The sequence below is a fragment of the Panthera uncia genome, assembly GCF_023721935.1.
Source record: "Panthera uncia isolate 11264 chromosome A3 unlocalized genomic scaffold, Puncia_PCG_1.0 HiC_scaffold_11, whole genome shotgun sequence".
In the NCBI taxonomy this organism is placed as follows: Eukaryota; Metazoa; Chordata; class Mammalia; order Carnivora; family Felidae; genus Panthera; species Panthera uncia.
Window position 1 is genome coordinate 21826263 of NW_026057578.1, and position 12133 is coordinate 21838395.

At 42.2% G+C, this 12133-nt stretch overlaps 1 protein-coding gene across 2 annotated transcripts in view; it reads right to left on the minus strand.

Moving 5' to 3' along the window:
* Positions 1–12133, minus strand: part of RPN2 (ribophorin II) — a 60224-nt gene that overhangs the window by 37192 nt on the left and 10899 nt on the right. For both annotated transcript variants that reach the window (XM_049650829.1, XM_049650828.1), the window contains exons 3-5: positions 6303–6398; positions 5580–5755; positions 351–426 (exon numbers count right to left, since the gene is read on the minus strand). In XM_049650829.1, the coding sequence (XP_049506786.1) occupies positions 351–426; positions 5580–5755; positions 6303–6398 (348 nt within the window). The remainder of the gene's footprint in view (positions 1–350; positions 427–5579; positions 5756–6302; positions 6399–12133) is intronic.

Genomic DNA, 12133 nt, shown 5'->3' on the forward strand with positions numbered 1-12133 from the left:
ACAAGGAATTGAGGCTCAGACATTAAAAATTTGCCTGAGATTACAAAGTAATGAGTAGCATTAAAAAATATCTGAATTTGAGGTTTGTTAGGCTCTAAAATCTGTGGACTATGAACCTATACCTACAAAAGGCTGCAAAAGTAGTCTGTTGCCTTATTGATGGTGTAACTATCCTACCTGAACAAATATTTCCTAGGACATTTGCTCTGATACAAAGAACATAAGTGTGCCATGGATATGAAAAGAAATGTAACTGGCCAAAATAAACCATGCATGTCTCTCTGCAAGACTCTTCTAAAGGGTTTCAAAGACAGGAGCTACGAAATTCATTTGGCAAAATAAATTCACACCTCAATCTCCTCCACAATGCTCCTCAAGTCAGCCTGCTGGGACAGGTGGGATGCTGTCTGCAGAGCCTGGACCGTTCTGGAAGATAAAGAGTACAACCCCAATGAATGGCAAATCTCCGTTTATCCACTCACTCTTTCCTATACTGGGACACTTTCAAGAATACCCCTCTCCTGTTCTTTACAAGTATAACACAGTCTCAGTCTTTAAGGAACTTAATCATAATCCAGTTGGGAAAGGACATCATATTACAAAGATCATAACAGCAAGAGAAGGCAGTCCAGGCAACATGACCTGAAATAAGTACCGTGGGCACAGGGAAGAGAGGGAGCACAGGTTCACTCTCCTCTGAAAATATGTTTTGTTCCTAGTGTCATCATACACAGAACACTGAGACTAAGACTTACTTAGTTTTAAAAGAGATACGCTCTTCGGGAGAACAGAATTGAATTCAACCAAGCTGTATGTTGTACAAGAAACTGTGCTAGGCAGAACTTAGCTGCCTGTTAACTTTCTACTTTTCTTACTCTAAGACCAAAGAATATTATAGAATCTACATATGCAGATTGTTGGGTAGAATTTGGAGCAAACCAGATGAATGTGTTATAAACAAGAAGGCTTCAGGAAACACATGCTGAATGTTCAATACTTGTGCGATCATCACCCTGCTGGGAGACCTGAAAGTCACTTAATCCTTCAGGCATTAAATAAGATAAAAGGAATTCAGTTCTGAAACCAGAATGTATTCCCTTTTTCTTTTCCTACCATTTATTTCTGATTATAAAAGTACATATTTGTCAAAACTTCAAGCAATACATTACTAAAGAAGAAAGTTAAAATTCCTATAATACCTACTCCTAAAAGATAATCGTTCTCCAACTTATTTTTAGTTTAATGATACGTTGTATACAACTTTCCACATGAGTACATATAAATGTACTTCATTCTTATTAATCATGACATAGTACGTACTGTTTAGATGTACCAGAATTTACTCAATCTCCAGTTGATAAACATTTATGTTGTCCTAAGTCATACAATGCTATAACAGATAGCCCTTACTCATCTCTCTAAATATTTTTTTTTAATTTTTTTTTTTTTAACGTTTATTTATTTTTGAGACAGAGAGAGACAGAGCATGAACGGGGGAGGGTCAGAGAGAGAGGGAGACACAGAATCTGAAACAGGCTCCAGGCTCTGAGCAGTCAGCACAGAGCCTGACGCGGGGCTCGAATTCACGGACCGCGAGAGATCGTGACCTGAGCCGAAGTTGGACGCTTAACCGACTGAGCCACCCAGGCGCCCCTCTAAATATTTTTAAATTGAAGTGAAATTTACATTAGAAAACTAACCATTTGAAAAGTGAACAATTCAGTGGTATTTAGTATGTATCTCACAATGTTGTACAATCACTACTTCTATCTAGTTCCAAAACATTCCCTCCCATCAGTCTAAAAGATAACCCTGTACCCATTAAGCACTTGCTTCCCAGCTTAATGGGCACAGCCCCTGGTAAACGCCAATCTGCATCTGTCTATGGATTTACCTATTCTGGATATTTCATGTAAATGGAATCAGATAACATGTAATCTGTATTTGGTTCCTTATACTTTCCCTTAGCATGTTTTCAGGGCTCACTTATGTTGTAGCATGTATCAGTACTTCATTGTTTTTATGCGTTATTCATGTAGTTTTATCCACTCATGAATATATTCCTGTAAGACAAACTTTCAAGGCAGAATGTGAAAGGTATGTACGCATAAGATTTTTTTATTAGATTCTATTCTCTTAGTGCAGATAACCCGGAAAATATAAATGCTGCTTTTCTAGAATGCATGAAGCTGAGGACCCCTGGTGGTTAAGCCACTGCTACTCAACCCCAGAATGGTTACCTATTTCCCAAGACACGACTGGGCCTTTATGTAAAACCACCATTTATCAATCAGGTCAATGTGTTGGGGAATGTAGAGAGAGAATTTATCTGCTTTCATTGAGATCATAACAATTTAGATTCCCTCTATGGAAAATTAATTCCATTAAGATGATAAGTTGGAAAATAGGGGAGTTATAGTCCATGGACAGGAAAGCCCCAGAGTATTCAATGACTCCCATGGGATCTTTGTTGTTAAAAAGCACTAGAGAAAACGAAACCTGAATTTCCAAACAAGATAAAATCCCACATCTGCCCGTGATAAATGCTGAGGCCAGAAAAGGTTGCTAAGACAGCCAAGAAAGAACTTTTCAATTAAGGTATCATTTTTCTCTTCTTTAGAACGAGTGAGTGTCATGCTGGTAACAACTTCAGAAGTTTTTAGACTGAAATTAATCCACTTAGCTTTTGAAAAGTTTTGTCACTGGCTTTAATTACTTATTCCCCAGTCAGCAATTTCTTTCCCTCTGAAGTACTTTTTCAAACACTAAGAAAGCCGATCTTGTCTTGCTAATATACAGCAAATGATTTAAAGAAATTAGGTTATAGGACACCACAATGGCATCTTTTCAGATGGTTCCTTCAAACCTACAATTTTTTTTTCTCCATTCTAGACAAGTTTATGAACATTCATATCCTAGAATAAGTCCACTTAAATGTAGATGACCCATTTACAAGTCCTAATTTAGATCCAATTTCCTTACATAGGGCAAGTCAGTAGTAATGTTATATAAGGCACCCTGCCAGTTTGATCTTCAAAATAACCCTATGAGACAGATACCACTCTCTCCATTTTACATATGAAAACACTGAGGTTTAAGGGGGTTGAAGCTCCTGCTGTTGGTCACAAAGATATTAAGTAGAAGAGTATTAAGGATTTGAACATAGTTCTCCCCGATCCCAAGCACGTGCTCTTTCTACCTGCACAAGAAAACCGAAACATCAAAGTACAGTTTCAGCCTTTATAAACTCTTTGTTGGGCACCTCCCATGCACCATGCTGTGTGCACACCACAAATAAAGAAGCTTACAGTCTAAAAGAGAAAGAACTACAGTAAACCGAGGAAGTAACCAGCTTCCTAAGAAAGAGACTAAGAAGGAAATGCTCTAGAGAAGGAGCTTTTGGTGGAAGCCCGCTAAGAACTGGGCACTGCAAGAGCTCCTTCACATGCATTATCTCATTTAATCCTGACATTTATTCTATGATGTAAGGATTATTGGGCTCATTTTATAGATGCAGCTCAGGGAAGTTAGTAACTAACCCAAAGTCAGAGCAAGAAAGGAACAGAGCTGGTGTTCAAAGTATAACCACATAACCAAGTATAACTGACTCCAAAATAGATGTATTTTCTTTGTATTTTTTTCTGTTCTGGGATTTTGAGGAGGGAAACTTTCTTTTTTGCTTGGAGGGAAAAGGAAAGTTTTGCTGTAGAAGATGGCATCAGACTGAGGCACTGATGACAGGGATATCTGGACATGATACTACGGATCTCACTGGGGATCCCTGGGGATTTCTCCCAAGGGATTATGAGAGGAGATCAAAATAATGTGACCTAAAAGCAAAGGACTGCAGGGCCAAGCACTGGACAAAGTGTGTACAAGACGTCAGCCCTGGGAAAAGTAGCCCCAAAGTCACTGATTACTTACTGACCGTGTGCAAATGAACAGGGTGTGAGTGAGAGAGAATGTCAACTGACTGTGAGCCCTGCCCTTAACAAAATTTCAAGTTTAAAAACATTTTGATCTTACCCCCTCCCCACAAAAACAAAGAAACAAAAAACCCAAAAATCTGGGAAACAACTGAACTATCTGCAATAGGGAACTGGTGTCACCAACATCTTGCTAAACAAATAACAAGAGGCCAGGTGCTCCCCCTCCTTTCAGGGGTTGCAACTGAATGGGGGACAAATACAAAACAAAAAATACATGTACTGTTATAAGTGGGGAATTTCAGTGTTAAAGAAAAAAACTACATATAGAATCACTTTTAAGTTTAATAAATATCCTGGGCACCCTGCTTTCGGTTCAGGTCATGATCTCATGGTTTCGTGTGTTCGAGCTCCACACAGGGCTCTGTGCTGACAGGGCAGAGCCTTCTCTCTCTCTCTCTCTCTCTCCCCCCCCCCCCCCCCCCCCCCCCCCCTCCCTCTCCTGCTCACGTTGCCTCTGTCTCTCTCAAAAATAAGTAAATAAACTTTAAAATGCATTTCCCTAATCAGGGCACCTAGGTGGCTCAGTCAGTTAAGCGTTCAACTTTGGCTCAGGTCATGATCTCACAGTTCATGAGTTCAAGTCCCGAGTCAGGCTCTATGCTGACAGCTCAAAGCCCGGAGCCAGCTTCGGATTCTGTGTCTCCCTCTCTCTCTGCCGTCCCTCCCTCGTTCGCACTCTGTCTCTGTCTCTCTCAAAAATAAACATGAAAAAAAAATTTTTAAATGCATTTCACTAATGACAAAAAAAAAGTTTAGTAAACATCCTTAAGTCTGTTAAAACATTAAATTTATAATAAACAGGAAAGTTGCTCAGAGTTCCTTTCCTATAAGTGCTTCTCCTTCACCTAAGCTTTTGCAGAGTAGTAGAGTCTGATTCCTAGAATGCTCTCTCCTCTGAGCACACACTTCTCCCAGCAGATGTTGTCTGTCACAGGTTCAAGGGATCCTATAAGCCCTCCTCCAGTGCAGGGCCTCCACTGCCAACAGCTCACTGTGCCCCAGCCAAACCTCAACAAAGATGCATGTGACTTGTTGGCCTCACTTTCCCTCGGTTATCTCCTCCCCTGCTTCAGCCTCTAACCTCAAAAGCAATTCTCTTTTTTTTAAATTTTTTACTTAAAAAAAATTTTTTAATGTTTGTTTATTTATTTACTTTTGAGAGAGAGCGAGCACAAGTAGGGGAGGGACACAGAGAGAGAGGGAGACACAGAATCCAAAGCAGGCTCCAGACTCCGAGCTGTCAGCGCAGAGTCTGATGTGGGGCTTGAACTCACAAACTCAGATCATGACCTGAACTGAAGTCGGACGCTTAACCGACTGAGCCACCCAGGTGCCCCTGAAGCAATTCTGTCTTTATATGGCAGTGTGTTTATATTCTGACTCAGTATCTTGAGGAACACGGTGTCCAGATGAGTCCACCAAGACAGGGACCTTCCCTGTCTTAATTTAATATCGTGTCTGCAGCGCCTGGCAGAGCACATGGCACATAGTAGATGCCCAGAAAATATTTGCTGAAATCAGTGGACGAACCCTCTCAGGATAGTCTCTGACACAAATGAAGTCTGAAAAGTGCTCGACACGGTGACTTACGCTAACACAGTCTCTTCCTTGCTGAGGCGAGCGGTAAGGGCACCGAGTGCTTCTTGGGAAGCCAAGGGAAGGCCAAAGCCACTTAGGGCTGCCACTGCATGGTAGATCTGGGTAACGGATGAGTCTTCACTGACAGCTGCCAGAAGCAGATCTTTGGTCTCATTTGAAATAGAGATCTAAGAAAGGATTGGCAGACATAGAGTTTAGAACAGGTGCTGGTAGTTGTGGCAAACAACACATAGAGAGACTGCCAAAGTCATACCACCCGGCTAGCACACGGTTGTCCCTCCTCAACTGCTGGGACACCAGAATTCAATGTCTGTAGGAACTCAGCATAACACTTAAAAAGATTCTGGCAAGTCACTTGTCTACTTGTATGGTTCTCCTATGTTCAATGAAACGGATTTCCAGAAATCTGGCATGGGGACATTCTTCTTTTACTCTGAACATTTTTAAAAGTTAAAGGGAGTTGGAAAGAAAAATCTAGGCTTCCCAGAAGAGAGGCAACTATAGGAAAAATTATTGAAAAGCCATGAAAAGTGAAAACTCGGAGAAAAAAATAAACTCCATTTCCTTAAGAAAAATAAAATCACAAGAATGGAATTCCCGCCCATACTAATGGATTCTTACTGTTAAAAAAAAAAATTAATCTGACATGACCCTCCCCCTTTAAAAATACACATTACAGTGTAAAGCATATAGAAACGTAGAAGCTGGACTCACCTCACACCCTGAGAGGGCCTGGCTGGACTGGGCAGCATAGAAAAGGGAATCCACATTGCCTGGATCAAGGTTTGACTTAATGAAGGCACACGCTTTCTAAATAGGAGGGAAAGTCAATGATAAGTGGCAATATACACAGTGACTGGGAAAGCATACATGTTTTTTGAGGACAAAATGCTAAGCAATCTGTGATGGCTAAAAGTATGAACTATACAAGATTTTGTGTTTTAAGCAGGTATTTTCCATAGAACACTGTATTACACAACACTGTAGACTTCATATCAAGAGCAACAAACCTAAAGTACTCTAGTCCTTCTGAAGCCTAAGAAAAAAGAAAAAAGAAAAAACAAAAAAAACAAAAAAACATTTTCACTGATCACCTGCTGTGGCCATAACCTGTGCTGGGTGTTTATGATGCTCTTCCTTTTAATGAACATAAGGACCCTATGGTAGAGATTACCATTCGCATTTGACAGGAAAAGAAAGCTTAGAGTTGGTAAGTCACCTGATGAAGGTGACAAAGCCACAAAATGGCAACGTCTCCACCGATTCTAACTGTACTGGGGTCTCCACTTAGATGTCTTCAAAGTTAAGTCAGGTTAAAGACATCTAAAAGGAGCTTGAAACCTTCTATTTCTTCACCTGGACCTTCCAGCTCATGTACAGGCACCACCACATACCCTACTACCTGAAGCAGAAACCTAGGAATCATTCTCGACTTTTCCGTTACCCTACAAGCCTGGTGACCCTATCTCCTTTCATTTTTCCAACCCAATCCCCATCCTCTGGCTTCCCTCATTGCCTTATTTCAGGTACTTGCCATTTGTCACCTAGTCTGTTTTAATCATCTCCTAACTGGCCTCAAGCCATGCAGTTCATTCTGCATACTGACTGCTTCAAGGGTGGTCTTCACAAAATACAAATGTAACCATGTTACTCTGCTATCAAAACCCTCGGGTGGTTCCAGCAATAAAACCAGTTAAAAGTGGGTGTTTCTGAGGAGTAAGACAGGGTATAGAACAAGGTGGGCCACGTAATGGGTTGTTGCTTTTCACTAACAGTTGTGCTGTATTATCTGATATTATCCTGAGAAAAAGAGCCGAAGTTTCTGATATGGCATAAAATGCCCCCGTGACTGGCACTTTCAGTGCCAGCTTTACCACCACACCACCTCCGACTCCAAAGTCTTACCCTCCAGCGTGTTGCAGCTACCCAGAGACACTATGATCTCGCCTTGATATGTATGTGACCCTGCTACTACCCGGCTGGGAGCACCCTTCCCTTGTCCCTCCAGTCTGCCCAACCAGGTCTTATCTTCATCTCTGTTCAGATGTCACCTCTTCCAGAAAGCATTTACGGACATTCATCCCAGGTTAGGCCAGGGCCTTCCCTCCCAAATGCTCCCCCAAAGTGCTTACCACACTGTACTAACTACCTCCCCCAGTGACCAGTTACTGAAGAGCAAAAACTTGGATGAACCCCAATCACAGTGTCTGCCACAAAGTAGGCACATAATAAAACTCATGCTATTCTCACTGTATCAAACCACAAGGAATACTATCTAATAGTTACATTGCTAAACATTTTGATGGAGGTAACATAAAATTCAGCTATTCAAAATTAAGTGGCAATAAAACCAGTTAAAAGTGGGTGCTTCTGAGGAGTAAGACAGGGTGTAGAACAAGGTGGGCCACGTAATGGGTTGTTGCTTTTCACTAACAGTTGTGCTGTATTATCTGATTTTTTCCTGTGTGTGTGCTACTTTAACCAAAAATCTATTTTTAAATTTTATGAAAGAAGTTAAATAAGAGTCTCAAAACAAATGGGTTTCAACCAGAAGTTCGAGAAGAAAAAAAACACACAAAGAAATACTTCACACTGCACAAATTAGGGATCTGAAAAAGAAAACAATCTACTCAAGGAATCCTTCAGGACAATGTGGGTAAACTTAAGACATGTACTTTATCGCCATCTGGTGCTTTAACAATAGAACAACAGCATCCAAGACCCCCCCCCCCCCCCCAAGGATTATGGTCACTGCTACCACTTTTTAAGCACTTAAAATGTGTCAACATTGTTCTAAGTGTTTTATGTGCATTTCTCCTTAAGTATTAGGTCCTCCTCTTAAGTTTACAGACAAGAAACCTGAGTCATCAGAGAGGCAAAGTGACTTGTCCAAGGTCACTCAGCTCTTAATGGAGGAGCTGGAATTCAAACCCAGGCAGCCTGGCTCCATAGTTTGAGCTACATACAACCTCTGTCTCTCAAGGTTTTTCATCTCTAGTGAAAAATTATTTGTCCTGTAGGAAAACCAGCATTGTGCCAATTCCCTAATTCTTTGTACAGGCAAATGAAGGTAAACAGTCCCAGCAGTCAGTGGCTTTTAAGCTCCCAATGTGTACTAGGTTTTAACAGCAGCAGCAGAAGTGCCAGAAGACCTCTGGAAACACACCCTGGACTCTTGGAAGACCACCCAATGCTGAGGCTTCAGCTGGCCACTTCCAAGGGTTTGTAACTCTGACTTGAGCTGTCCTCATCCTACATTCATTTTCCCAACTGAGGCCTGCAAATCGTCCCCTAAGTGTCCACTCCCTATCTGCTCCTCTCTAACCTTCTATGCCCTATATTAATACTCCCAATTATCTAAACATCCTACTGAGCAAAGAACATCAGTGCTTTTCTCTACCCATTCTTCCCTACAACTCCCTGAACAGAATCAGGAGCCAAGAAAAGATAGCTAAATCTCTCTCATCTGCCCTTACCTCTCCCTTATTTTCAAAACCATTAACATCTCCCAACTACTCTGAACTCCTCTCACACCACACTCTGTAATCTCGCCAGACTTCGTCACCATGTTGTGATATAGAGGCATTCCAAGGCAAGAGCTCCCACACCAGGTCCTTTGTAACGGGGCCCACCTTTTCCTCTTAAAAAAAAAAATTATGGGGGCGCCTGGGTGGCGCAGTCGGTTAAGCGTCCGACTTCAGCCAGGTCACGATCTCGCGGTCCGTGAGTTTGAGCCCCGCGTCAGGCTCTGGGCTGATGGCTCGGAGCCTGGAGCCTGTTTCCGATTCTGTGTCTCCCTCTCTCTCTGCCCCTCCCTCGTTCACGCTCTGTCTCTCTCTGTCCCAAAAATAAATAAAAAACGTTGAAAAAAAAAATTAAAAAAAAATTAAAAAAAAATAAAAAAATTATGTATATATGTGTATATATATAATATATATTACATATATATACATATATATTACATATATATACATATATTATATATACATATACATATATGTATATAATACATATATATACACATATATTACATATATATACATATATTATATATACATATACATATATGTATATAATACATATATATACACACATATATATGTATGTGTGTATGTACATATATATTATTTATTTTGAGAGAGGGAGCGAGCATGAGCAGGGGAGGGAGAGAGAGAGGGAATGAGAGAACCTCAAGCAGGCTCCACACTGTCGGCACTGTCAACATGGAGCCCAATGTGGAACTCAAACTCACGAACCATGAGATTATGACCTGGGCTGAAATCAAGAGTTGGACACTTAACTGACTGAGTCACCGAGGCGCCCCTTGGGCTCACCTTTTTCATACATACTTCTTACCACACTTCCCCCCGCACCTCTGTTCTGGCTGTCCCAGACAACCGACTCACTGCTCCCAAAACACAAGCACTTTTAAGCCTCCAGATTAGTGTGAGCAGTTCTCTCCATCTGGAAGCCCACTCATTCAATTTGTCAGCTAAACTTCTCCCTCTCAACTGGTAACACCTGACATATTAACAAAATTCAAGACTTCTTTTACTTTATGTTATTTTAAAGTTTATTTATTTACTTTGAGAGAGAGCAAGTGGGGCAGGGGGAGAGAGAGACAGACCCAAGCAGGCTCAGTACCGCCAGTGCAGAGCCCGATGCAGGGCTCAAACCCACAAACTAGAGATCATGACCTGAGCCAAAGTCGGATGCTCAACAGACTGAGTCACCCAGAAGTCACCAAGACTTCTTTTAAAATAAACTTTCCTTGGGGCACCTGGGTGGCTCAGTCGGTTAAGCGTCCGACTTCAACTCATATCACGATCTTGCGGTCCGTGAGTTCGAGCCCCGCGTTGGGCTCTGGGCTGATGGCTCAGAGCCTGGAGCCTGCTTCCGATTCTGTGTCTCCCTCTCTCTCTGCCCCTCCCCTGTTCATGCTCTGTCTCTGTCTCAAAAATAAAAAATTAAAAAAAACAAAAACAAAAACTTTCCTTGGGGGCGCCTGGGTGGCTCAGTCGGTTAAGTGCCCAACTCTTGATTCTGGCTCAGGTCACAATTTCACAGTTCGATTTCACAGTTCGTGGGGACTGAGCCCCTCCTTGGGCTCCACCCTGTTAGCGCAGAGCCTGCTTGGGATTCTCTCTCTGCCCCTCCCCAGCTCAGGTTCTCTCTCTCTCTCTCTCTCAAAATAAATAAACATTTTTTTTAAATAAACTTTTCTTGATCCTTCTCTCCCCCCAGCTGCTACCTTCTCTCCGCTACCAGTGAGTTTCCAAGTCGGAAAAGCCAAAAGAGACTTTCCAGTGCTCACTCCCTCAGCACTGGACAGAACTGATCACTTCCTCATTCTGAAACATTCGCCTCCCTTCGCTTCCAGGATTCTCCAGCACTCTCCTGGCTCTCGTCCTACTTCTCACAGGGGCTCCTTACTTTCATCCTCTTCTACCTGACCTTTCAACGCTGGAGTTTTTCAACTCCTAGGCCCACTTCTCATCCATCCTCTCTCTCCCGAGGCAATCTCACTCATGCCCACGGCTTCATCCAGAACTTTTATGCAGATATTCTCAAGATTTTTACCCCCAACCCAGACTTCTCTCAATGGCCATTTACATGACTCAAAGGCATTTCAAACTCAACAGGTTTAAGACCAAATTCATGAACTTGCCTGCACAAACCTATGTTCCTGTCTTACAGAATAGCTCAACCATCTACCTGTGCAGCAAACGCTGGAAGTCCAGGTGTTAACTTTTTTTTTTTAAGTGTATTTATTTTGAGAGAAAGAGCACACATGCATGCAGAGGAGGGACAGAGACAGAGAGAGGAAGAGAGGAAATCCCAAGCAGTCTCCATGCTGGCAGCACAGAGCCCATTGCAGGGCTCGATCCCACAAACCATGAGATCATGACCTGAGCTGAAATCAAGAGTCAGATGCCCAAATGACTAAGCCACCCAGGCGTCCCCGGGTATTATCTTTTGCACCCCTTCTGCATTCAGTGTTGCCCCATATTCCCCTGCCAAAGTCTGTCTTCTATAGAACAGGAAAGAAACCTTTCCAAAATGAAAATGGATCGTGATACTTGCTGCTTAAAATCAACTGCTCTTTAGAGAAAAAGCAAAAATTTTCCTGTGGCTGCCAAGGCACTTAGACTTAGCTCCAGCCTTTCTCTCTGGCTACACTCCTCTCTCTCCCACTGTCTGCTTAACATGCGGCCTCCAGTCAGTCTCTCAAATGTAACCTGCTCCCTGCCTGCACAGGTCCCTTGCACATGCCATTCCTTCTGCCTAAAGTTCCCTCCCCTGTCCCCGTTAACTCTTCTTCTCCCTTTAGAATTCAGATCAGTCATACCTTCCTTCATTTAATAAACAGTTACTGAGTGCCTACCACATGCCAGCTGCTATTCTAGGAACTGGAGATGTACAACAAATAAAATGGACAATGTCCCTGCCCTCAAGGAGCTGTAATTTAGAGGGATACAGAGTGAGATTTAAGTTCAGAGATTTCCTTGGGAAAGCCTTTCCGGAGCAGGTCAAAGTCCCCTATT